Source organism: Leptonychotes weddellii, chromosome 4 (genome assembly GCF_054177405.1).
Source record: "Leptonychotes weddellii isolate Sample4059 chromosome 4, ASM5417740v2, whole genome shotgun sequence".
In the NCBI taxonomy this organism is placed as follows: Eukaryota; Metazoa; Chordata; class Mammalia; order Carnivora; family Phocidae; genus Leptonychotes; species Leptonychotes weddellii.
The window spans coordinates 133,580,909-133,606,948 of NC_138372.1; the positions used below are offsets into that span (position 1 = coordinate 133,580,909).

At 43.7% G+C, this 26,040-nt stretch overlaps 1 protein-coding gene across 4 annotated transcripts in view; it reads right to left on the reverse strand.

Moving 5' to 3' along the window:
* Nucleotides 1-6,234: 6,234 nt before the first annotated feature.
* TP53INP1 (tumor protein p53 inducible nuclear protein 1) overlaps nt 6,235-26,040 on the reverse strand; it is a 36,227-nt gene continuing 16,421 nt past the window's right edge. For 2 of the 4 annotated variants that reach the window (XM_081816273.1, XM_006729767.3), the window contains exons 3-5: nt 16,473-16,731; nt 15,557-15,914; nt 6,235-11,131 (exon numbers count right to left, since the gene is read on the reverse strand). In XM_081816273.1, coding sequence (XP_081672399.1) covers nt 10,882-11,131; nt 15,557-15,914; nt 16,473-16,584 — 720 coding nt within the window. In that variant the 5' untranslated portion in view covers nt 16,585-16,731 and the 3' untranslated portion in view covers nt 6,235-10,881. Of the gene's footprint in view, nt 11,132-12,457; nt 12,496-15,556; nt 15,915-16,472; nt 16,732-25,092; nt 25,339-26,040 lie in introns of those variants that run through there. The other 2 variants (XM_081816274.1, XM_081816272.1) reach the window with 2 other exon arrangements.

Here is a 26,040-nt window from a genome sequence, read left to right on the forward strand (position 1 = left end):
TACAGAATGTCCACAAAACAGTACATTTCTGCTTCCCTCGATGCTTTCCCTGATAACAGGTGTATTCTTCCTCTTAACAACATCCCTCAGTCCCGCGCAGGCTGCCGCTGCCCCGGGGCGCACGCGGGCTTCTCACTCGTCGGCCTCTGCTGCCTCTGTCAGAGGAGACAGTCGTCTGCTGAGGGATAAGGCCGGCTGTGGGCTACGGGGGTGGTCTCAAAGTGGGGTCCCTGGACCAACAGCGGCAGCCACACCTAGGAGATTACTAGAAGTCATAGAATTGGGCTCCACCCCAGAGTTACTGATTATATTTTGGCATTTCTTTTCCTTTAGTGCCCGCGGTTCTTGGTCACACTACTTGGAAGAATGAAGAGGTAGACCAGACAGAGAATGGTGGGCAGGAAAACAAAGTTTTTTTGAGCAGTATGAGGAAGCTCCAGAAGAGGGAGGGGGGCCAAGAGGGTTTCTGTGGGAGTTTCTAAGACTAGGGGTTTTTATGGGCTTGTTGGCCATTGTTTTCATCTGATTAACCCTCCCTGCACCTGTCACCCCATCAGGTTTTTGTCCATGAGCTCGTCTACCTTTCAGGGAGTTATTCATGTGGGAAAAGGTGGAGGGCTCCTTTCAAGGTGGTGTAGAATAACAGGATGGGGGCTTTTTTCTTTTAAGAGTAGTTTGCTCTTGGGGCACCTGGGTGGCTCAGTTGGTTAAGCAACTGCTCTGGGCTCAGGTCATGATCTCAGGGTCCTGGGATCGAGCCCCGCATCGGGCTCCCTGCTCAGCTGGAAGCCTGCTTCTCCCTTTCCCACTCCCCTTGCTTGTGTTCCCTCTCTCACTGTCTCTCTCTCTGTCAAATAAATAAATAGAATCTTAAAAAAAAAAAAGAGTAGCCTGCTCTTAGGACAGGGTGCCCCTTGCCCCTGCCTGCCTTTCTTCCTGCTATCCTCCATTAATTAGACATTTTGGAGGTGGGACCCAGTGATTTGTGTTTGAACAAGCCCTCTAGGTAATTCTTTTTTTTTTTCTCCAAGTTTTAATTTAAATTCCAGTTAGTTAACATATGGTGTAATATTAATTTCAGGTATAGAATTTAGTGATTCATCACTTACACAACACCCCGTGCTCATCACAAGTGCTCTCCTTAATCCCCATCACCCATTTAGCCCATCCCCCCCACCCACCTCCCTTCTAGCAACCCTCAGTTTGTTCTCTATAGTCCGTTTCTTGGTTTTCCTCTTTTCTCCCCCTGTGTTCATTGGTTTCTTAAATTCCACATATGATATCTATCTTTCTCTGACTGACTTATTTCACTTAGCATAACACTCTGTAGTTCCATCTATGTCATTGCAAAAGGCAAGATTTCATTCTTTTTGATGGCTGAGTGATATTCCATTGTATATATATACCACATCTTTATCCATTCATCAGTCGATGGACATTTGGGCTCTCTCCATAACTTGGCTATTGTTGATAATGCTGCTATAAACTTTGGGGTGCATGTATCCCTTCAAATTAGTATTTTTGTATCCTTTTCTTAAATACTTAGTAGTCCAATTCCAAGGATTGTAGGGTAATTTTATTTTTAACTTTTTGAGGAACCTCCATATTGTTTTCCAGAGTGGCTGCAGAACCCTCCAGGTAATTCTGAGGCTCACTCAAGTTTGAGAACTGTTGGACTAGAGCTTTTTTTTTTTTTAAAGATTTTATTTATTTATTTGAGAGAGAGAATGAGAGAGAGAGAGCACATGAGAGGGGGGAGGGTCAGAGGGAGAAGCAGACCCCCTGCTGAGCAAGGAGCCCGATATGGGACTCGATCCAGGGACTCCAGGATCATGACCTGAGCCGAAGGCAGTCGCTTAACCAACTGAGCCACCCAGGCGCCCATGGACTAGAGCTTTGCTACTCAAAATGTGTCCCATGAGCTCACAGCATGGATATCACTTGGGAGCTTATTAGAAATGCAGAATCTCTGGCCCCACACTAGACCTACTGGATCAAAGTCTGCATTTTTTTTTTTTTTTTTTTTTAGAGAGAGAGCGGGTGTGCAAGCCCATGTGTGTGCACAAGTGGAGGTGGGGGTGAAGGAGAGGGACAGAGGGAGAGGGAGAGAGAATCTCCAGCAGGCTCCATACTGGGCATGAGTGAGCCTGATGTGGGGCTTGATCTCATGACCCTGAGATCATACCTGAGCTGAAATCAGGAGTTGGACTCCCAACTGACTGAGCCACCCAGGTGCCCCACAGAATCTGCATTCTTACTAAGGTTTCCCACGTGATTCGTTTGCAGTTTAAAGTTTGATAGCCCTGGACTTAAAGGCTTGAGGAGAGCAGAGAAGGGAGAGTGCACGGAGTTGACCAGGGTCACACAGAAGGATGGCTGAAGAGTGGCACTTGAGCTTCTGTACCCGAACTGTCTCATGGCTCTGATCCCCACAACTGTGTGATATCCTCCAGTGGCTCTTAGGCAGCTCAAGCATAGAAACAAAGTCCTAGACTGAGGTTGACATGAGGTTGGAGATTAGCAGAGCAGGCATGTTGGAAAGATAAGAGATTCAGTTGAGCATGCAATCATCAGGATGGCCAAATTGTACAGAAGGGGGTCTAGGCTGAATGAGGGGAGGGTGGCTGAGAAGAAAGAGGGTGGCAGCCTGAATGTTTCTAGTAACTCGAAGCAGGTAAAGTGGGAGAAAGAGCTATGTGGCAGAGTGGTGGTACAGGCCTGAGGAAGGATCTGCCCCCCCATGCTCCCTGGGTCACTAGCAGATGGATTTTTTGGTAACTGTAGAATTCATAGCATCTGGCTTTTTCAAATCCAGCAATGGAAAGAGAGTCTCTGCTGCTTCAAGTCCATGACCTCTAGACTCTTTCAAAAGGTTTGCCTGATTGGTCAGTCCCACCCGGGAGAATGTCTTTTTTGATCTTAAGAGCAACTGATTAAGACTGTGATTACGTCTGCAAAATCCCTACCTTTGCCATAGAATGCAACCTAACCTGGGAGCAACATCCCCTCACCTTCGTCATATTCTATCGGTGAGAAGGAGTAACAGGTTCGGCCCTCCCTGAAGGGGCAGGGGTTGGTTGTAGAAGCTGTGACTTACAGGGGTCACCTGAGGGCGTGTCCAGCGCGTACTGTGAGAAAGCTGGCTCTCGGTTTCTATCAGACCTTGACGGTTCAGTCCTGGTAGACGCAGAATTGCTAACTGCTACGTCTGTGAGAAACAGATTCACTGATTAGAGCAGTGTGCTTGTGAGGTTGTGTCCTCACTTTCCATGTCCTGTGGAAATGCTGACTCCCAGTTGACTTAGTTCTTTCCTTCCTCTTTCCTTCCCCTGTGGTTATATACTCATCTCTAACAGTTAAGTTTAATTGCTATTTGTTCAATTAATTGGTTGATTTTCACTTTTTATTGGGGGTGCTGGAAGCATTTCTATGGTTCTAAGAGTCAGAGCTGTGCAAACAGGGATGCCCAGAGAAATGAGGCGCCCCCTGATCCTCACGAATCTGCTCCAATTCCTCCCTTTGGTCCAACTCTTTTTTACCCGTCTTCTGTAGGTGACCAGTCTCTGTAGTGTCAGGTTTATTCCTCCAGTATTTTGCACAAATGTGTTTTCTAAGATTTAAAAAAATTTTTTATTTAAATTCAATTAACTAACATATACTGTATTATTAGTTCCAGGGGTAGAGTTTAGTGATTTATCGGTTGCATATAACCCCCAATACTCATTACATCAAGTGCCCTCCTTAATGTCCATCACTCAGTGACCCCATCCCCCTCCCCCCTCCCCCCCAGCAACCCTCAGTTTGTTCCCTAGAGTTAAGAGTCTCTTATGGTTTGTCTCCCTCTTTGATTTCATCTTATTTTATTTTTCCCTCGCTTCCCCTAAGTATTTAAGAGAGAGAGAGCGAGCATGAGCAGGGTGAAGGGCAGAGGGAGAAATAATTAAGTATTGTTTTAGGTATTTAAGTATCATTTAAGCATTGTTTCTTAAATTCCACAAGTGAAATCATATAATTATCTCTGATTGACTTACTTCGCTTAGCATAAGTTCCATCCGTGTCATTGCAAATGGTAAGAATTCATTTTTTTGATGGCTGAGTAATATTCCATTGCATATATATACCACATCTTCTTTATCCATTCACCTGTCAATGGACACCTAGGCTCTTCCATAGTTTTAAAAGATTTTATTTTATTTGAGAGAGAGAGAGAACAAGAGCAGGGGGAGGGACAGAGGAAGAGTTAGAAGCTGACTCCCCGCTGAGCAGGGAGCCCAATGCAGGGCTTGATCCCAGGACCCCAGGATCATGACCTGAGCCAAAGGCAGATGCTTAACTGAGCCATCCAGGCACCCTCAAATGTGTGTTTTCTTATATTCTTTCTTACATGAAGGGTAGCTTAGTGTACTCTTTTGCACTTTGCTTTTTTTTCCACTTAAGAGTCTGAGAAATCATTCTAGATCAGTTCACAGAGCTCATCCTCTTTTTTTTTTTTTTCAGATTAATGTGCATAGACCTCTATTTGTGGATGTGCCATAATATTTTCAATCATTCTCCTCTGTATAAGCATTTAGGTGGTTTTAGGTTGCATTTACAGAGAATGCTGCAACAAATAACCTTCTGGCCAGTACAAATTCAAACAAAGGAGCTGGATAATCTGAAGCCACATGTCAAACTGAAACTTTAACATGCCCATCCCTACAAAACAGTTTCATTTCTGACTTACCTTTTATTTTTAATTTTTTTAAAGATTCTATTTATGAGAGAGAGAGAGCATGAGCAGGGTGAGGGGCAGAAGAGCAGGGAGCCCAACCAACTGAGCCACCCAGGCGCCCCCTGACTTACCTACTTTTAGACTCCATGCAGTCACTGCCCTTGAGATGTGATGGAGCTGCTAGATTCCCTCAGCTCTAGTTTAATTAGGCCAGATTCCCTCAGCCACCCCTTTACCTTGTAAGTAGGCCTGGTAAACCCTTCTCAACAGTGACCATTCACCTGCTATTCCAAGTAGGCGCTTTCATTTCAAGATGCTCTTCCCATCTTTAGGGTGACCCCTCCTCACGCCTATCCTCAGTCTTCACATCTCAGCATGGAGTCTGAGAGAGGATAAAAATCTGTATTGAAATAGTCTAGTTCTAGAATGCAGATCTTCCCCAAGGATTCATTAACATGGGAGATATTCTTTGGGCTCTCTGAATGTTTACTGGCCTAATTAAACTAGAGCTCCACAATAAGGGTATTAGTGGACATCAGAAATGTCCATATTGCCCTAAAATGTTTATATAAGATTGTGCAGGTATTCATCTGGGAAAGAGCCATTGAGAATTCAGCAACCTAGCTTTAAAAAGGCTAAGAACCAGAGGCACCTGGGTGGCTCAGTTGGTTAAGTGTCTGACTTCGGCTTAGGTCATGATCTTGGGAGTCCTGGGATTGAGCCCCAAGTCAGGCTCCCTGCTCAATGGGGAGTCTGCTTCTCCCTCTCCTTCTCTCCCTCCCCCCTGCTCGTGCTCGCTCTAATATTTTTTTTTAAAAAAGAGGCTAAGAACTGGTGTATTAAATTCTGTATTTGTTTAACACATATAGGTTGGAGGGAAAAGGTACTCGCTGGGAGTCAACCTCAAATTCACGTTCACTTAAATGATTATTCATTTCAGGTGAAAAATTTAAACATACTAATTTTATACAAATTTTATTTTATTTTTTTAAAGATTTTATTTATTTATTTGACAGACACAGCGAGAGAGGGAACACAAGCAGGGGGAGTGGGAGAGGGAGAAGCAGGCTTCCCGCAGAGCAGGGAGCCCGATGCGGGGCTCGATCCCAGGACCCTGGGATCATGACCTGAGCCGAAGGCAGACGCTTAACGACTGAGCCACCCAGGTGCCCCAAATTTTATACAAATTTTAAAAATATTCTTTTTAAAAGATTTTATTTATTTGACAGACACACAGCGAGAGAGGGAACACAAGCAGGGGGAGTGGGAGAGGGAGAAGCAGGCTTCCCACTGAGCAGGGAGCCTGATGTGGGGCTCGATCCCAGGACCCTGGGACCATGACCTGAGCCAAAGGCAGACGCCTAATGACTGAGCCACCCAGGTGCCCCAAAAACAATATTTGAAGTGCATATTAAACACACCTTTTGGGCAAGTAAAACTACTAACCAGCAAATAATTTATTTAAGTTGTATCTAGTTTTAAGACTGTGGCCATAAAGATAAAATAAGAGAATCTGACGAATGTGAAGTTGAAGAATATTTTATTTATTGACAGATTAAAAACCACAACTCAAGTAGTGCAAAATGCACCACTGAACCCAGATACAAAGACTTGGTATTAATACACAATGTTTAAGCAATGCTACACTTATTTTTGGCAAAGTGCTGTATTGTTTAGTCTGTGTATAAAACTGACCCTCTATAAACCAATCAGTATAAAAATTTCTATAAAAACAGAAAAACAATTTAGACAGTGGCTCAAGAAAACAAGCTGCCATTTATGCATAGATGATGTACAGTATATAATCTAACCAAATGTCCCTTTTGAGTTTTCAAGTTGAAAAAAATGTGTGTCCAGAAATACATCAAGAAGGCACATAGTACAATCCACCATCCTCTCCAGGCTCCGTAACTGATGCCCTGCCCTGGAAAAGCCAATGTGTTCACAATTATACTTGAGAAACAAACCCAAGCCACTTAAAAAAAATAACACACACAGTTATTGATGAAAGTTCCAAACCTCTGGAGGAAAACAACCAAAAAGCAAGCAAAACCACTCATACACATCAAGCTTGGATACACACACATCGAACTCCCCAAGTCCTGATTTGGTTTTTAGAAGTCCACCTAGAAAACAAATATTAAAACTTCAGGCAAATACAGAGCTAAATGGGGCATTTAATAATTATACAATTAAAAAATATGTTGTAAGGAAAATTCTAAATGATACACAAAACATCCACTTAAGCTGCCTTCCTTTGAACAGTAACGTCCCCTCCCACATAAAGGATACTGTTGCAAATAGAAAACGATGTCCTTCTCTGTATGCTTTCTAGTACCTCTTTCTCCGCCCTAAACCACTGTAATTGGTGTTGTATTTCAAGTGAAATTGGTACATGGCAAGGCTGACACCACTGTATTAGGTAGGTTTTCTAAATAGAGCATTTCATATAAAATTGTAAGCATTAAAATAAGTAGATAAGGATGCCAGTTATAATGCGTCAACACGGCTGATGGCAGTGAAGCCATCCGAGAGGGTAGCCCAACTTTTAAGAGAATTTAACCAGTATGAATGGGCCTTATAAAATAAAAGATAATTTTAAGGTAACATTACAAACACATGCTAGTATCTCCATACAAGGAGCGGTCTTTTTACCGATTCTAAAAACAAAAATACCTGGGAACTCTTAAACTTGCTCCACTAATCTATTTAAACTTAAATGCCTATCTTCCAGTTGGAATCCTTCATTTTCTTTTCTTTCTTTCTTTTTTCTTTTTCTGCTTTCTTTTGTTTCCAATTCAAAGAAAATGAGGATAAGATATTTTTTGCTCCTTTCTACTAAGAGTATAGAAAGACAGTATCTTTCCTTGAGGAGGAACAGAAATAGCAAAGACACGCAGATTCAATGAAGATGTAAAGATGACAAACCAGTGTACTACACAGATTGGAGAAGTCAAATCAACAGGCGATGCTGAACGGCCCGTTCAAGTTTTAAGTCAACTGTCTTCTCACTAGAATCAAAGTACTGACACAACAGAGAAGGTATGTCAGCAGGAACAGCCTGCCTGGGAACTGGGAAATTGTACAGGAAATTAATGTAGAGAAAGCTCGCTGGAGTAGAAAGTCAAAAATCCAATCCCTGTGCACCTTCTGCAAAAAATTCCCCACCCACCCAACCATATAAATGCATTGCCACAGAAGATAAATAATGGATGGTTCATGTTCAACTTACAGTGCAATACATAATTAGTTGAGAAAGAAAAAGTAATAAACATAGAAAACACATTATAAAATGTTTTATTAACAAAAACACAAACTTTGAGGAACATGGTGCATTTTTAAAAACTAAGAAGCTCATTCCTGAAGCACTGCTTGTGTGCACCACATATTCCAGACTTCTTCCAAGTAACATTCTATATATCAGTCTGGAAGCTGTCAGAGCACTAAATTCAGAGGGGTCTGATTTCTCACTGCCTTCTTGAAGCTTTAAGAAATATGCACGAAAGCCCAATGTAAACCACTAATATTTACAACAGCAGAAATAATAAACTTATAATAAATTGCATTTTGGCCATGTTTCAAAGAATACTTAACAGGTCAACATCATTCTGTTATTATTGGTCTTGTGTCTTGCACACAGTAGATGCCTAACAAACATCTAATGATCAAGAATGAATCGTGTAACCACCTTCTTCAGTTCTAACATGTGCCAACTTCAGGCAGAAACCTTAGATATTGATACAGAAACCACAGTCTGATAGGACAGATGGCATGGTTAGCCTAAGAAAACATCCCCAAGACTGAAAGTGTTTGCTTTCCAGGTATAAACCATAAAAAACTGGTCTAGATATAAGGCAAACAAAAAGTCAATAACGGAGAGAGATGTAAATGTATTTCAGGTATCAGGAAATTTGAAAAAATAATAGTAAAAAAAAAGACCATTGGTATTTTATGTACAAATCTGTTCATGCTGCCAAACAAATTCTCATGGCTGAACTTCGGTAGTTTGTGAGGTACTAACAACTTGCATGTAATATATGAAAAAAGAGACCCCCGTGTATTGAGAGGCTTACATCCAGAAAACATTTAGCTGGTCTATTTTCAAGTTACCAACATATGGCCCATAACAGATATGGTGTAAAACATACACACCTTCATGAAAACTCTACCTTAACCTCTCAACTCTCGTAAACACAAATAGTAACAAAATAACTTCTAGCTCAGTTTGACAAAACTTTACAGACTTGGCCCCTAATTAGAAAACAAATAAATAAAGGGGTAGTGGAACTGGAAAGGGAATGAGGAAAGAAGGGGGATGTAGACTCTTGTTCTAAAGAGACATTCCTGGCACTTCATCACGGCCAGTGGAAGAACAACCTACTACCACCATCTCACGATGCTATTTGACCTCCTCTGACTCCAAACAGCCCAGTCTAGGCAGAAAAGAGCACAGCTCTTCATTAAAAAAAAAAAAAAAAAAAAAAAAAAAAATCTCCCATAGTTCCCTGCACCGAGCTGTTACAGGGTTACTGAAAAATATAATACTTCACATAACTATAGGCTTTTTCCCTTGAAAACCTTATATAGACATGTATTTATTTAATTAGGGTTGCAGAGGAGATGGAAAAATAAGCTATTTGATTACAAAGGGGATACTACTGTTCTGTCAGTAGAATGTGCTTTGGATTGTGTATGTTTAATTTAGTTAGAGAAGGACCTGGTGAATGTGGATGGCTCAGCAAAACCCATCACAACTGCTAAAAAATAAAGTGACCGGCTGGAGGTACGAAATAGATTTTTCTCTGTGTTAACTGGCCTCTGTGTGACTTGAGCCTTGAACCCTGGCCTCATTAGCACCAACACTCTGAAGAACAGTTGTGGCAGAAAAGCTGCCGCAGGCCCCATCCCCATCATCAGATTCAGTAGCGAGGCCCTTGGAATTTCACACCAGGTTCGGCTCTGGACAGCCCCCTTCCCATCAGTACACAGTCCTCACAACAACTGTGAGGGAGGTAAATATTACTACTCCCCCGCTGGTGGAGGAAACAGAGGCCAAAGTGGTTAAAGATTCTGCCTGAAGCCCCAGCTAAAAAAAAAAAACAAAAAAAGGAAACTCAAGGGAGCCAACCTGTCACTCTTCATTTAGATGCTGGGAAAAGACATCACCAGGAGTCCCTCCTCAGCCTTGCTTGCCACCGGCAGGACAGGCCCCACGGCAGAGGACGGATCACCGTATCAGCCATACGAAGCCTACCTCTTTTGCCTTGGACAGTCACCAATAAGAAGTCACTAAAGTGCCCGGACGGGTACTTCTGAGTTGACAGCTGACAGGAAAGACTCCAAACGAGTTAAATAGTGGACTAACGGGTTAGTTGTAGACATACATTTTTCCAAATACAATTTCACAGATCTAAATGAATCCCTCTGCGTGGGAAACGAGTGCTTTTGTCCCACGATACTTGCAATGTCTCTGTACCACGTCACACACTCACGTCGGAATTACTGAATGCACTGTTCGCTAACACTTAATATGTACCTGAATTCCAAAATGAACTGCATGGCTAATCCGGAAAAAAAAAAAACCAAACAAACAAAAAACCAAACCTATACACACAGAAATATATCAAGTTTTCTTTCAAGAGAAAGTTCAGCCATAATTCCATTGTATCCATGGCAACTATCACCTGTTAATGCTCATGTTAGTGTGTAAAAATGTATTCGTTATATACAGAAAAGATTATCAAGTACTGGTCAATAAAGTGTATGGCCGACCCTGAGAATAAATTTTTGCTTACTCAAAATATTGATTAAGTAATACAAAATAAAATGAAATTGAAAGATGCCTATTCTCATACTTGGGAAGAAATGTCTTTAGAATGCTATACACCTTAATAGATTTAAAGACATCCCCAAACACCAAACACTGTAACTGTATTGATATGTTTCCAAAAATACTCTGAAAAAAATTTACAAAAACGTAAATGTTAAAAGCAAGGCATTATGTGATACACAGCATGTAAATCTGGTTTTCAAGATAGTGTCTAAACACATCGATAAAACTATGTGATTGGTCATCAGTTGGCTGTAAAGAAACAGCATCTTCATTGTCCGTCCACACACGTCCACACACATATGCACAAACCAAGAGAATCCAACCAATCTTGAAATTCTTAGTAATTGTACTGACGGGGGCAGGGCTGATGGACAGCCCAGCCATTGTGCTTGACTTGCCTGGAGTGGCAATCCCTGGTAAGATTTTGGCGACGAAGGCTATTTCTGTTCAAAGACTGTCTTTCACTATGTTCTTTTATCCACTGGGAAGGGCGAAAGCTCTTGGGTTGTTCCAGAAAAGCTGTATGAGCTGCAAGAGCTGCAACGTAGCAATGGACGTGCTGCCCCATTTCATCCTGAGACTCCACCCTGAAACGGAAAAACACGGGCATGTATTAAGCAACAGAGTGTGTTATTAATGAACTTGAAAAAGGTACTTAGTGATTCAATTTGCCACACTAATTTGTTTATGGCTGAATGAGAGCTTAGTGTCTCATGGCTGACAGACAAGTTTGTATTTCGTGACCACACTGACTGATAATGATAGAAAGGAGAAGCCCATTTTTCAGAGAGATATGACATATAATCCACAGATGGTTAATTAGGTAGACTGCATTTTGAGTGAACTGCAATTATGCAGCAAACGGCATTTAGATAAGCGTTTCTGTGAGGGGGACTAACTTTATTGAATACCTGTATTTGCCAACTGTTTTGCAAATCTAATGTATTTAATTCTCACCATAATCTTAAAAGGACAATATTCTAATTGCCAAATTTTACTGCTCAGAAAGCTAAGGCTCAGTGATGTGAAGGTCACAATTACTACCTCACGCAACCAAGATTCTAATACAGGTTTTACTCCAAAGACTGTGGTTAGGAAGCAGGGTTGATACTGATGCATTACGCTAACTGCACCTTCACACACATTTTCTGTCTGTAAGTAAATGTTCCAGGAAACCAGCTTTAAATCTATATTTAAAAGAAATATGCATAAGAAAATTCTATTCATTTAGCATTTTTCTGGATAAAAAGCTATCTGTTTATTATAAAAGACAACTCTAAGTTTTTAATTGATTTCGCAACAGGGCACATTTTGGGATGGCCTTTGCATAGTAATGTCACAAAGACCTGTGGAGAACACATCTTAAAATACGGCTACAAACCACATCATTATTCTATGTTTTCTACATTAAAAGCTATCTGGGGCGCCTGGGTGGCTCAGTTGGTTGAGCAACTGCCTTCGGCTCAGGTCATGATCCTGGAGTCCCGGGATCGAGTCCCACATCGGGCTCCCTGCTCAGCGGGGAGCCTGCTTCTCCCTCTGACCCTCCCCCCTCTCATGTACTCTCTCTCATTCTCGCTCTCTCAAATAAATAAATAAATCTTTAAAAAAAAAAAAAGCTATCTAATAGGATAGATATAAGCTATATAAACACATGACATGAGGAGTTTTAAGAGGGTTATTTTATACAACAAGGGCAGTTATAGATTGTATCTGTAATCACTAGAGGAAAACACTATTATTTTTTAAGATTTTTTTAAAAATAGAATTAAAAGGGGTCACATTAAGAAGCTGATAGAAAGAAGTTAATATAAAGACAGCAGCAGTTTTTAAAAGGTGGGCATTTTGAGTCCTTAGTCTTCCTGATCAGACTGATAACACATATTACACAGTCTCAAAGGGAATATACTTACTCTGTGCCCGTGAGTCTTATAAGCAGCTTTTCCTGGCCCTACAAATGTTAAATGGTGAACTATTAAATCACTAGTAAGATTTAAAATGCTATTTAATTTTACTGTTAGGACATGGTGCATTTTCTGTAATTAAAACTGGTTTACTATGGGTCATTAAAGGCACATGTATTATTTAAGATTATGATAGCACATAAACCTCATAAACAATACTTACAAAGGCCAAAATATAATAAAACACTCTCTGAAGCCCATCTGAAATTATGAAACACCCTCCTCTCACATGCTTTATGGTAATATCCCCAAGGATAGACAGGATGGAAGCTATCTAACTTTTAAAGACATCATTTATTTCCTACTCAGAAAATACAGATATTTACTAAATAGCTATCCTAATTTTGGTAACACCTGATCTATCTTGGTTTAGTGGTTTTTTTTTTTTTTAAGAATTTGAAATCCAGAAATAAAGATGCTAAAAATTTTTCAGTTATTATAAAACCGTGATAATTTGCAGTACTTTCCTATGTTCAGAAGGAATTCATAGAAAGTGAAGTGTGTTCTTTTGATCCTATCTATATGGAAAAGTACATATTTGTTTAACTTTCCTATATGTTATATCAAAACAGAGAACAAGATATAAAAACAAACCAGATAGAAAAAAAATGATCATTCTGACTGCATCAAAACTGCAAACACATAACCAGATGCAGAGCATGGTCTTGGACTAGATGCTGGTTTGGACAAATGAGGTGAAATATTCTGGACTCTAGTGCAGAAAGCGGAGTATGGTGTGGGTAGTAGATGAAGTGAAATTTTACTGAGAAGAAAAAAGTACAGATCATTGCCTAAAGAAGCAGGTTATAAAACAGTATATACAGCTTGATCCCATTTGGGTTAAGAATGTGTTTGCGTGTTCGTGTGTGTGCGCGCGTGTGTGTGTGTGCTCACTCATGCACGTGCATGCGGTGGGCACAGAGAGAAAAAAACGACCTAGAAGGATGTGCCCGAGGGGGTTAACAGTGTTCATCTCTTGGTCGTGCGAATGTCTTTTCAAATTTTTACTCTTTGCCTTTTCTAATTTTCTGCAGTGCACATGTACTGCTTCTGGAATAATAGTATTATTTACAAAGCTGCTGTACATATACACACACACTTTCAACACTAAGAAGTAAATATACAAATATCAGTATGTTTAAAGTGACTATTAATCATGCTAAATTCTTGAGTGGAATTCCACAGAGGGGGGATCGGAATCAGGTGGGAAGCATTTCTGAGAACTTAATTTGAATCAACTATAAGGCAATTTAATCAACACCATGTCTAAGAAATTTTAAATTTTTGTTGCAATGCCTGAAATACTGATCTCTCGATAAAGCGCTGAATCAAGCGCCAGTTAAAGTAACATTTCCCATCAAAGATCTTACCCAGTATAAAGCCAGGTAACTATATAAGCAAATTGTTTCTCAGTTTGGTAAAGGATATGTTCATCCTCACAGAAGATTACAAAATTACTTACAGTATTCAGAGTTGTGAGTGCAGCAAACTCTGGTAAACTTAAATGAATGAGCTGCCTGGGTTTTGTTTGTATTTGGCAAACAGGAAATAGCAGAAGATATATACAATGATCCAGTTAGTTGAGTTAGAGCCCAAATAATCTAAAAAGAGGCCCTTTGGATTACAGGGCTAACTACAGGAACATTCTGAACTGCTCCAAAGAGTCCACGTCACCTGTAGTGCTGACAGGTATTTGGGAATTAGGGACAGCATCCCCCAAATACCGTAACGCCATAGGCACATTCCACTAACAAGCACAAACATGGCCACGGGCTTTATTTTAGCAGGTGGAAGCAATCTTGAATATACTCTCTGGATAAAGGCCATAGAATGTCTGTAAGTTTGCTTCGGAACATATCAGTCTTTACTGACCAGGCACTCGCCCTGCACCTTTCCAGGCCCTCAGCCTATCTGCCATTCAAACAGAGCCTTTCAGACCAATTAGGACTTCCACATAACAGGAAAATATTGTTTGGGTATGAAATCTTTCCTCTGTAAGGCAGGAAACAACTCTTTGGGCAACATGTTTCAGTAAAATTGCTATTCTGCTTCATGTTTAAGATTTGTCAAGTTTTCGAGGTTAAGTGCCATTTGATGTGACCCAGCTAAGACTACCTGGAAGAAAATAAGAGTTTTATTTTAAGATATACTACTCTTGGGGCGCCTGGGTGGCTCAGTCGGTTGAGCGTCTGACTCCTGATTTCGGCTCAGGTCATGATCTCGGGGTTGTGAGATCGAGCCCCGCGTCGGGCTCTGGGCTGAGCGGGGAGCCTGCTTAAGATTCTCTCTCCTTCTCCCTTTGCCCCTCCCTGTTCGCGCTCTCTCTCTAAAAAAAAAAAAAAAAAAAAAGATATATGATTCTTGTTGAATTTGATACCCCAAATAACTCAGTGTATAAAGTGCCAGTTACATTGAGACACATAGCAGAAATGCGTCTTTTCTTCTCTGTCACTAGCAGAGTACTGTAAATCCAACAGCTCTCCATTATATAACTGGGGCCATGTTCTAATGAATTTTTTTGAAAAGCTAAAATGAACATGTTTTTTCATACCATCCACTACCTTGTGCACTATGCACGTGCTTTCATAAATCTCTAACAAGATTACTTTCCATCTTCTAAAAAATCAGCTTTGACTTGTAGCAGAAATAAATAAACTGCATGCCAAACAGACTGCTTGTGGATAGAGTAAAATACAGTTAACCCCTGAACAATTCAGGGGCTAGGGGCCCCAACCCCTGTGCAGCTGAAAATCCATGTGTAAGCTATGACTCGCCCAAAACTTAACTGCTAAGAGCCTCCTGTTGATTCGGAAGTTTACCAATAACATCAACAATCAATCAACACATATTTTGCATGTTATAGGTATTATCTACTGTATTCTTACAATAAAATAAGCCAGAGAAAAGAAAACGTTATTAAGAAAATCATAAGGAACACAAAATACATTTACAGTCCTGTACTCTGCTTATCGAAAAAATTCTGTGTGTAAGTAGACCCATGCAGTTCAAACCCATGTTGTTCAAGGGTTAACTGCACTCACAACATACCTGGGGCTACTTGGGTCAGGACATTCATCAGTCCCACAGCTGGCCTCACCGATACCAGGGCAGGAGCTATGCACGGCATAGACAGACATGCTGGGATGTTCAATGAGAAGGTTTTCCATAGGACTGGTTTCCACCTTGAGAGTAGTTAATCCACCTGCAGTAAAACACGGGGGAGGGGTGATAAACCAGCTCTCCTCCATCGGACAGGACTCAAACTGGAGCAAGCAGGAATCAGTTGTATCAGCCAAGCACTCAAGAGATGCAGGTAAACAGGAAAAGACTGGAGGGTGCTCAGTACGTGACTCTTCACTGATGGCTTCGGCTTTGGCTCCCGCTGCTGAGAGACCAGCGCAAGCGTCTACATCATAGTCCACGTTCGTTGATGCGGTCCCACGGGAACAGGAGTATCCCGATGGTATCACATTCGGGGCACAGAAAAAAGAAGAGACGATACTGTTAGCTGATGTTCACATTCCTCTTTTCGTTTAGGTGAGACACAGAACCATTTATATTCCCTCATAATGATTATAAAATGATTTCTGAGCACCCAGTGTGTGTGTAGTGTGGTGTAACCCTGCATCAGATGGATTACGGCGGCTCTGGGGAATGGTTTTGAAGACTGTGTCTATCCTGCTGAGTAAACGTGATGAGCAATATGGGCCACTGTTCATCTAGCACAGGATTTCCTATTAAAGTGCATCTGATCTGAACAGCGTAGGAGAGTTGCCAAACTGGAAGATCTGACGTCAATCAATTTCACTGACTGATCATCTGGCACAGGATGTTGCCTGCAATTTTTTTAGACAAATTCTTTTCAGGCTTCAAAACCTTCAGAGTTACTGGTTTACTTTTGCAAAAACTGAGACGCGGGGTTTTCCATTTTTGCTGTGATGATTAACAGCTAAGAATACCTTACCTATGAAGTCAACAAGAATCCATTCATCATCTTCTTTCTCACTAAATGCTGGCTCTTGGTTGGAAGAAGTACTGACTTCACCCACAAACATTTTATTCAGTCTCTGGAACATGGTTAAGGCAAGACTGAGACTTTGGCGGGATGTCTTTACGGCAGAGATTTCAAAACACTGTCTTCAGTCAGCCTGATGGCACGACAGGAGATTAAAGTGCACAAGGTGCTTATTCAACTTCGGCGAGAGCAAGAAGAGTCATTATCCCTAAAATAAAATAGGAAAAAAAGGTTATTTCCAATCAGCATACATTTATACAATATGTGTGTGTGGTTTCGAAAGCGTGTACCCACACACATGCACACACCCCTTTAGAAGAAAGCTCAAGCCTTAGCCTGTAGCTACAGCCGTTCCCTTCCTACAGGTGTCAAACACAAGAAATGCAGTACCTCTTTATTTATAAACCATTATGAATTGAGTACTCAAATGCAACCTGTAAATCAATGTGAAATGAAAGGGAAGGAGTTGGTTGTTTTTCACATCTGTGCTTTTATAAGGGATAAATCTGACTCATGTAGTTCAAGCTGAGATACTGCTTTTCTGTAAGAAGAAGAGCAAACACCAGATATTAACGGTCTTGCTCTATGACATTCAACCGCCCAGAAGCTGCCAAAGGAAGCCTGCAACAGTACTGGATGACTACCAGCTTTCCTTGGCTCATTCTCTCTTCTGTTCTTCTATATGACTGGAAGCATACCTAATTCCATTTAAAAATCAGTAAGTACAGCATAATCGTACAGTTGGCACAGAGAAATTTACACTGTAGAAAATTGAGGAGGACAGCAGCTAGCCCTGGAAACCATTCACTGTGTGGCGGCAGGCAGGGAGGTGCTGTGGTCAACACGCCTGGGTTCAAACGCTGGCTCTGCTGTTTGCACTCCATGTGGGAGAGAAGTCATGCTACTTCAGTTGGCAATATTCTACCTCATGGAGTTCTGGTGAGTTCTTTTTTTTTTTTTTAAGGGAGAGCACACCAAGCAGGGGAGCAGGGAGGGGCAGAGGGAGGAGAGAGAATCTTTTTAAAAGATTTTATTTATTTGACAGAGAGAGAGACAGCGAGAGAGGGAACACAAGCAGGGGGAGTGGGAGAGGGAGCAGCACGCTCCCCGCTGAGCAGGGAGCCCGATGCAGGACTCAAACCCAGGACCCTGGGATCATGACCTGAGCCGAAGGCAGACGCTTAACCGACTGAGCCACCCAGGCGCCCCAGGAGAGAGACTCTTTAAGCAGGTTCCATGCTAAGCCCAACGCACGTCTCGATCTCACAACCCTGAGATCATGACCTGAGCTGAAATCAAGAGTCTGATGCTCAACCAACTGAGCCACCCAGGCGTCCCCCAGTGAGTTCCAAGTGAGGAACTGCGGCCTTGTCTGATCTTAGTCCAGAATTCCAGATTTATATAACCATTTCTCCCTGGTTACCTGATGGCCATATCAAACCTAACACATGCCAAAGAGAACTTCTAATTCCCCCCACAAACCCACATACACGGTCCTCCTTCTCAGCAACAAGCAGCAGCGCCCAGCATTTATTCAGGCAAAAACCCAGCAGTTACTCCTTCTGCTCCCTCCCCAAGCCCTCAACCAAACTTTCACCAAGTCCTGTTGACTCTAGCTGCACATGTGCCTTAAATCTGCCCGCTCCTTGCCACCACTTTCAGCCTAGTTGAAGCCAAGCTGGTGTCCCTCTGGACTCTGCCGATCGCTACCTCCCTGCCGGTCTCCCTGATCCTACTCTTGTGAAATGGGATAATGCAGGCAACCTACTTAGCAAGGCACTTGGCACAAAGTTCTCAGTCAATGTCAACTATTATTCTACAAATATTTACTGAGTACCTACTGTGCATCAGGCAGAGTGCTAAGCACAGGGGAGGCAGCAGTGAATCCGGCCCTCCCATGGCAAGTGTTAACAACCCAATGTGATGAATGCCACGGAAAAAGAACGGGGTGTTCCCCAGATCTAGGCAGGCAGTGGTCAGGAAGGACTCCTGCAGTAAATGACTTTGGTCTTGAGTGGTTAAGATCAAGAATGGAGGAAGCCTATAGATGAGTGAGAATGTGGCACCTTCTGTCTGACTCAAGATCCAGACGGATGGTCATGACAGCAGGCTGGGGGTGCTAAACAGGAACCAGATCCTATAGGACCTTCTAAGCCAGAAGTTACGTACAGGGAGGGAAAAATCAAGGATGACCCTCTACCAGAAGCCAATGGGGGGGGGGGGGGGCGGATGGTGGGACCATTTAGTGGAAGAGCCATACTGCAGAAGGTGTAGGTTGGGCATTTTGGACATGCTGAATTTGGGAATCTGCAAGTCATGTGCTTGGTGTTGTCTACTAGGCAGCTGAATATATACAGGGCTTTGGAGTGCAAGGGCATGGTCTCAGCTGGGGGCACAGATTTGGGAGTTGTCAACACAAAGGGGGTAATAGACACCATGAGTAGATGAAACCATCAAGGGATGGCAAAAAAGCATCCACTAAATGATACTCTTTCTCATGAGCAGCAGCCTTGAATCCATAACTTCAGACTCTTGACCCTTCACTTTCAAAACGATCATCATTTTTAGCTACAAAGGTAGTTATAATCTGTAGTGGAGGAGACTCTTGGTTGAATGCTTTATGTGCAAATGGGGCTATCACTGTCTGGCACACCACTACGAAGGTGTCGTGCTACAAATGTGTTCAAATAAATGACATTTGGACACTTTTGTGGTCACAAACCATCATCATCAGCCATCAATTATTAAAAGAGTAAACAGGAAATGTTACTTGCATAACCAGTCTTCCAGAAACCCTTCTGGAAAGCAGCATGGCCAAATCATGAAGGCTGGAGCTCTAGTACAGAATTCAAATTCAGCTTTATGTTCCATGTAAGAGAAGTTAGAAGAGAAGTGGGCTTGCGTAGTTTGCTTGACCTACTGCACTGCAGTGTCACAGTTATATCCTAAAAGATGAGCTATCACAAAGTCTGATGTAAATAAAGGTTTCCAGCATATAAGCTAGGAGGGAAAAAAAGATACTTAAAAAATCTTCCCCCCATTTCTCTTGAGTTATGAAGGCATATACTGGCCCCAAGTACAACCTAGTGTCTGCTGGACCAGTTGAGAGAATAATCCCAATTTTCCCGAGTATAGGGCTGGCCTCAGGCCCTGTATCAGCTAGGAAGCTGGAGCTGCAGAGTGTAAAGCAGAGTACCCCACAGAAAACCCCTGCTCGTTCTGAATGAGCACCTGTCCCCCAACTGTGATGCCACATGAGGGTAACTCACTGGGGCCCAGGCCAGTTAAGGGGCAGCTACGAGGCAGAAAACAATGCTGGCGCCATTGTGGCTGGGCAGCTGTGGGTTCCCAACTGCAAACTATTCCCCCTCTGGCTACAGCTCCAAACCCATGTGATGGAAGCCAGCTTATGCCTAGAACATATACAACTCTGCCACAGGAAAGGTGCCTCTGGAGGAACTTTCCACAGGGCACCACAAGTCCATCTTCTTTTGGTTTCCTGAAGTCAGAGGCTGCCTTGAGATATCCCATATCTCCGGCAAGAGCAACCAACCTCGGGTGGGCAGAATATTCAGGAGCCCAGCCAGGCAAGGGGAGAGCTCATTCTCATCTGTCCTGAGTCAGGGCTCGTATTTACATGACACACCTGTTGAGGCCCCGTGGGAAGGACAAAGACTAGTTTGGGGAGAGGTGGAAGGAGGGCTGGCCTGGGCACCAGCAGGAGAGGGTTCTGGCTCTCTCTCTACCATAGGTGGCTGGAGCTAAACAATCTAACCCTTCTGAGACTCAGTCTCACCACCGGAAAAATGGGGAGACTGTGTTGGATCACCTCTTTACTCTCCCTATAGACCTCTAGCACAATGAAGAAGTGGCGTTGGACTAACTTTGCAAGGTTCCTTTGGTCCTGCTTTCTGTAGGAGTCAGAAAGGACAAGGAGCTGTTGGAGAGCCCCCAACATGCTAAAGTTGTTCAGTGAGGTGGCCGCAAGGCACATCAGGTGAATGAGCACTTGAAATATGACTTGTTTGTCCAAAAATTTGAATTTTAGATTTTATTTAATTATAATCCATTTCAAATTCAAATTTGAAAGCTGACAACTGAGCCAATTTTTGGAAACTTTCAAGCACGTTCTGAACAACTGATTAACTATTTCCAATGAAAATTTTACATATGACTTAAGATGTGATGTGTTTAAAATATACCAGAATGTATTTCCAAAGACTTAGTGCCCCCTCAAAAATAATGTAACATATCTCAATAATTTTTATATTAATTATATGTTGAAATAAGAAGTAATTTTGAAATATGTTAGGATAAATAAAATGTATTAATAAAATTAATTTCACCTATTTTTCTCTCTTAATGTGGCTACTAGAAAATTTAAACATACATATAACTCACATTATATATTTCTACTGGACAATGCAGTTCTAGAAAAATCTCTAAAATCTTGATAGCCTAACCCTATGACCCAGCAATTGCACTACTGGGTATCTACCCCAAAGACACAAATGTAGTGAAAAGAAGGGCCATATGCACCCCAATGTTCATAGCAGTAATGTCCACAATAGCCAAACTGTGGAAAGAGCCGAGATGCCCTTCAACAGATGAATGGATAAAGAAGATGTGGTCCATATATACAATGGAATATTACTCAGCCATCAAAAAGGATGAATACCCAACTTTTGCATCAACATGGATGGATCTGGAGGAGATTTTGCTAAGTGAAATAAATCAAGCAGAGAAAGTCAATTACCATATGGTTTCACTTATTTGTGGAACATAAGGAATAGCATGGAGGACATTAGGAGAAGGAAGGGAAAAATGAAGGGGGTGGGAATTAGAGGGAGAGATGAACCATGAGAGACTATGGACTCCGAGAAACAGACTGAGGGTTTTAGAGGGGAAGGGGGAGAGGTTAGCCTGGTGATGGGTATTAAAGAGGGCACGTAGTGCATGGAGCACTGGGTGTTATACTCAAACAATGAATCATGGAACACTACATCAAAACCTAATGATGTACTATATGGTGACTAACATAACATAATAATAAAAAAAATCTTGACAGCCTAACCTCCCAATTACCCAGAGACTGGCCCTACCCAGTCACTGCTACCCTTCACCTTCGCTCCTGCCCAGGAATGGAGGCTCCTAATGGGGCTATGTGGAGCTGTAAGTCAAAGCAGAGCCTCAGACTTCACTTCTCACTACATGTCACAGACATTTTTTTTTTTTTAAGACTTTATTTATTTATTTTGACAGAGAGAGAGAGACAGTGAGAGAGAGAACACAAGCAGGGGGAGTGGGAGAGGGAAAAGCAGCCCCGATGTGGGGCTCCACCATGACCTGAGCCAAAGGCAGATGCTTAACGACTGAGCCACCCAGGTGCCCCACAGACATTTTTTTTTAATTTAATTTTTCTTAAAAGTAAACTCTGCTCCCAACGTGGGGCCCAAACTCATCACTCTGAGATCAAGAGTCTCACACTCTACTGACTGAGCCAGCCAGGCGCCCCAGTCATGGACTTTTTGATATTTACAACTCTAGGGCAATGATAAAACCAAAGTGAAAATTCCAGAGAAAGCATGTGTCCTAAGAGGACAAATTTACAAATACAATTCTGGAATTTAACAAAGAGGTAGGGTCAAAGAAGGCCAGGGAAGGTAGCACTGCTATTGTTTGGGGCATCTGCAAGCTTTCCACAGTAACTAACCAACCTCAGCCAATCTACCAGGGCAGTCTCACCCCAGTGGAGAAAAGAAACAAAGTATCTGGGCCACAGCATTTCAAGAAGGCAGCTTTGTCCCTGTTCTCCTGGCTCAAAATACCTCACAGACACACACACACAACACACACACACACACACACACACAGTCTTTTTCATTATAAAAATTAAACAAAACTACATTATAACCAGTTTAGAAAATAGGGAGAATAATTATTTCACTGCCTTTCTGCAATCACTGTTAGCATTTTATGCATTTTCTCCTCCACATAAGGTTTCTTTTTATCACAAAGTCTAGTGAATGCACAATACTGTATCCTGCTTTGTTACTTAACATTTTATCATGTTTTTCACATTATTACATGAGTTAGAAATGCTCTGGGCAGAGAAAGGTAGCTAAGTTTAATACTTATGGGGAAGAGCATTCTAGTTAGTGAACTTAGAAAAGGCACTGCTAGTCTGGAAGAGCTTGTTAGTATAATTTCTTTTCTTATTTTTGAGACGTGCAACCAACAGGCAGTGTGGCTCTGGAGTTACCCTGCTGTGTTTGAAATCTTGGCTTTGCGACCTGCAACTTGTGTGAACTTAAGGTATTTAGTAACCTTTAGGTGCCTCAGTTGTTTTCATCCCTAAAATGGGGAGGGAAGTGCCAATGTGAGGATTAAGCGTGTATCCCTCAGAATAGTGCCCGACACACAGCAGGCAGCCAGTAAATATTAACTCAGAATATTAAATATAACTGGGAATACTTAAGTCCATTCCAAGCCAGCGGTGTGACTGTAAGCCACTTAGTATCTTTGGGTCTGAATGTCTTTATCTGCAAAATGTTTATATAATAATTAGAGCTACAACCTACTGAATACTTATTGTATGTGACAGAGAGTTGAGGTACTTATTTGTCACATTTTACTAACAGGAAACTGAGGCTCAGACATTAAGTAACTTGCTCAAAAGTGACCGAGCTGGTCAGGGTTGGAGCCAGCATCAGAGTGTAAATCTGTGTGCTTCCAAGGGTCTTGCTTTTCCCTGCACACGATTGCTCAGGCTCCTTCCAGCCTCAGCTCTGCTTTTATGAACTTCAGAGAACAGTGCATTTCAGTGGGTTTTGGCTGCCAGTAGGAGGCTCCAGAAACAACATTTTTAAATTAAAAAAAAAAAAAACAAAACACCCACAACTTTGATGATCTAACTTTAACTGTGTGTACGGTTGTGGCTTCTTGACACTCAAAATATCAGGTGGCTAACCTAACACATCTTCACTGAAAAGCGGCCTCAAAATGATTTTTTCTCTTTATATCCTACCCTCTCTATTTTAGAAAAATAAATATGCTGGTTCAAGTAATTTAGAATTGATTTTAAACTGCAAAAAAACCAAGCCAAGAAAGTTGTCTTTGCTTGTTCTGCTTCTACTCAGCCTATTCCACTGGTCACAGGGGGTTATTCTCCCAGAGACCCACCACTGTCTGCCCTGAACGGTGAATGACAGTGGACAAAGACAGCAGTAAGTGGTCATTCTTAGCCTGTTAACCTTCAATTTTTAAGGTAGAGCCATTCCCAAGAGAAGTATGAGGGAGCAACCGAGTGAGCAGGCATTCTCAGAAAAGAACAAAAGACAGGATGAAAAAACAAGAGAGATGCTGGTCATATAAATTAATGAGGTCCCGGTTCCAGGTAGGGGCCTTTAAAAATTATGCTGCCAGTTCAGAATTATAGTGGTTGTGACTTAAAATCAAACACTTCCCAGGGATTTTCACATCTGCAATGAACAATGTATTTCAATTACCAAGCAAATGATTTCAGGATCTCGGGGGTACCTCGTTATTACCTCTGTTCAATGACCCCATGGGTCACTTTCTCCTCCCCTTTTCTAAAACTACTCTGCATTTAGAAAAGGCTCTTTTAGCAACAGATGCCCAAATACTTGGGAGTTACAGATGGAAAGGGGCTCTTCCTTAACCTCTCCTAAACTGGAATCAACATAGATGCTGATGAAAAGACAAAATTAGGAAATGTAATACAAAATGAGGAATGCCCACATAAAATTCATCTGCAACTTTGAAAGGGAAGACACCATTTCCTTTTAATTGGCTGTGTGGCCTCGAGTAAAAGAACTTAATCTCTCTGGGCCTCGGGTTTCCTATCCACCGGGTAATACAGCCTCCTTCAGAGGGTCTCCGCGAGGAGCAACTGGGAGAACTGATGCACGTAAAGCCCGCAGCATAGTACACGGCACAGCGTAAGCGCTCAGTCGGCGTCAGGGAGCAAAACGGTTAGGATTTTACCCTTGACCGACAAGTACAGTGCCCCCTCCACAGGTGCAGCCTCAAAGAGTGAGGTGTAAGATCAAGCAGGGTCAGGGGACATGCAGCGGACAGGCGGACGCCCAGGGCACTTGGGCGTTGGTGGCCGCGGAAGAGAGGAGGGTTCCCGGCGCCGCAGGGCCCTCGGTGCTCCGGACGCGACCCGCTGCTGCGAGGGCGGGCGGGGGAGGCGAGGAGCGCAGGGCCGCCGAGCGGGCGGAGAGGGACGCCGCGGTGGCTCCTCCTGGAGCCCGGAGCCCCCGACGCCAGTCCAACGGCCGAGGACAGGAGGAGGAGGAGGAGGAGGAGTGGAAGGGAGTGAGGAGGAGGAGGAGAAAGAGGAGGAGGTCCTGCCGCGGCCAAGAAAACAGGCCACGCTCGCGGGAGGAGGAGAAACCAAACACCCACCCGCCGCCCAGCGCCCCGCTCGTCCGCCTCCGCCCGCACCCCGGGGCCGCGGGGCCGCCCGGGAGAGGAAGCGGGAGGCGCGGGGGGCGGCCGGCCGGCCCGAGCGGCCCCGGGCGGCGGCCCCGCCCGCACTTACGTGGGCCCGACCGGCAGCGGAGACGAGCGGAGACGGGCGGCCAAGGCAGAGGGCGCGTCGCTCGGCGGGGCCCGGCGCGCACGGGCGCGGGGCTGCTGAGGTAGCTGCGGCTCCCCGGACGGCGGGCGCGGCGCGCGGGGCGCAGAGCCGGTCCGCCTGTCCTGTTGCTGAACCACTGGCCGCCGGCCGCCCGGCTCGCTCCTTTTGTTGTTGTGCTGCGCTCGGAACAGCTGATCGGCCACTGAGCCCGCCCGTCGGGCCCGCCCGGCCGGCCGCCCCGCCCCGGGGCCGCGCCAGGCCCGACCCCACCAATCGGCGGCGCGGGGGCCCCGGGGCCGCCCTGCGAGAGGTTGTCACTAACGCACGTGACCTGGCGCCGAGCCGGGCGACGCTCTCAAGTTAGAAACAAGCCCGGGCAACAAAAGCCGGGGCGCCGGGGGGCGAGAAGAGGGGCGAGCGGAAGGGAGGGCGAGAAGGGGGTGTGTGTTGGGGGGTGGGGTGCCGGCACTGGGGCGACCGGGAGGGCCGGGGGCCAGCAGAAATGGGAACCCGCAGGAGTGTGAGGAAGAACGGGAAGGGTGAGAGGAAGAGCCCTGACCCCAACGACCCTTTGCCCGAGTAAGGGGCCGAGCGTTTGGGGCACAGAGGGACGGAAAGCAGTGTTTGCTGTGAGAGGAAAATTAAGGGCGTTGAGAGTGATGGAGGCCAAAGACCCCAAGGGGCCCGTTCAGGCCAGTGTAGGGGTAAAGCCTTAGTCGTGACCCTGTAAAGGCAGGTCCGCTTCTTGGCCGCCTTGAGAAAGAAAGTCTGGCTCCGGATACAGAGGTGCTGGCCCACTTAACCTCCTTTTTGAGCCAGGCCCCATCACCCTGTGGTAACTGACACGGGGAGCTGACTGAACTTGCCTACAGCCTCAGGATCCAACCTACAGCAGGCAAGGCGGAAGGG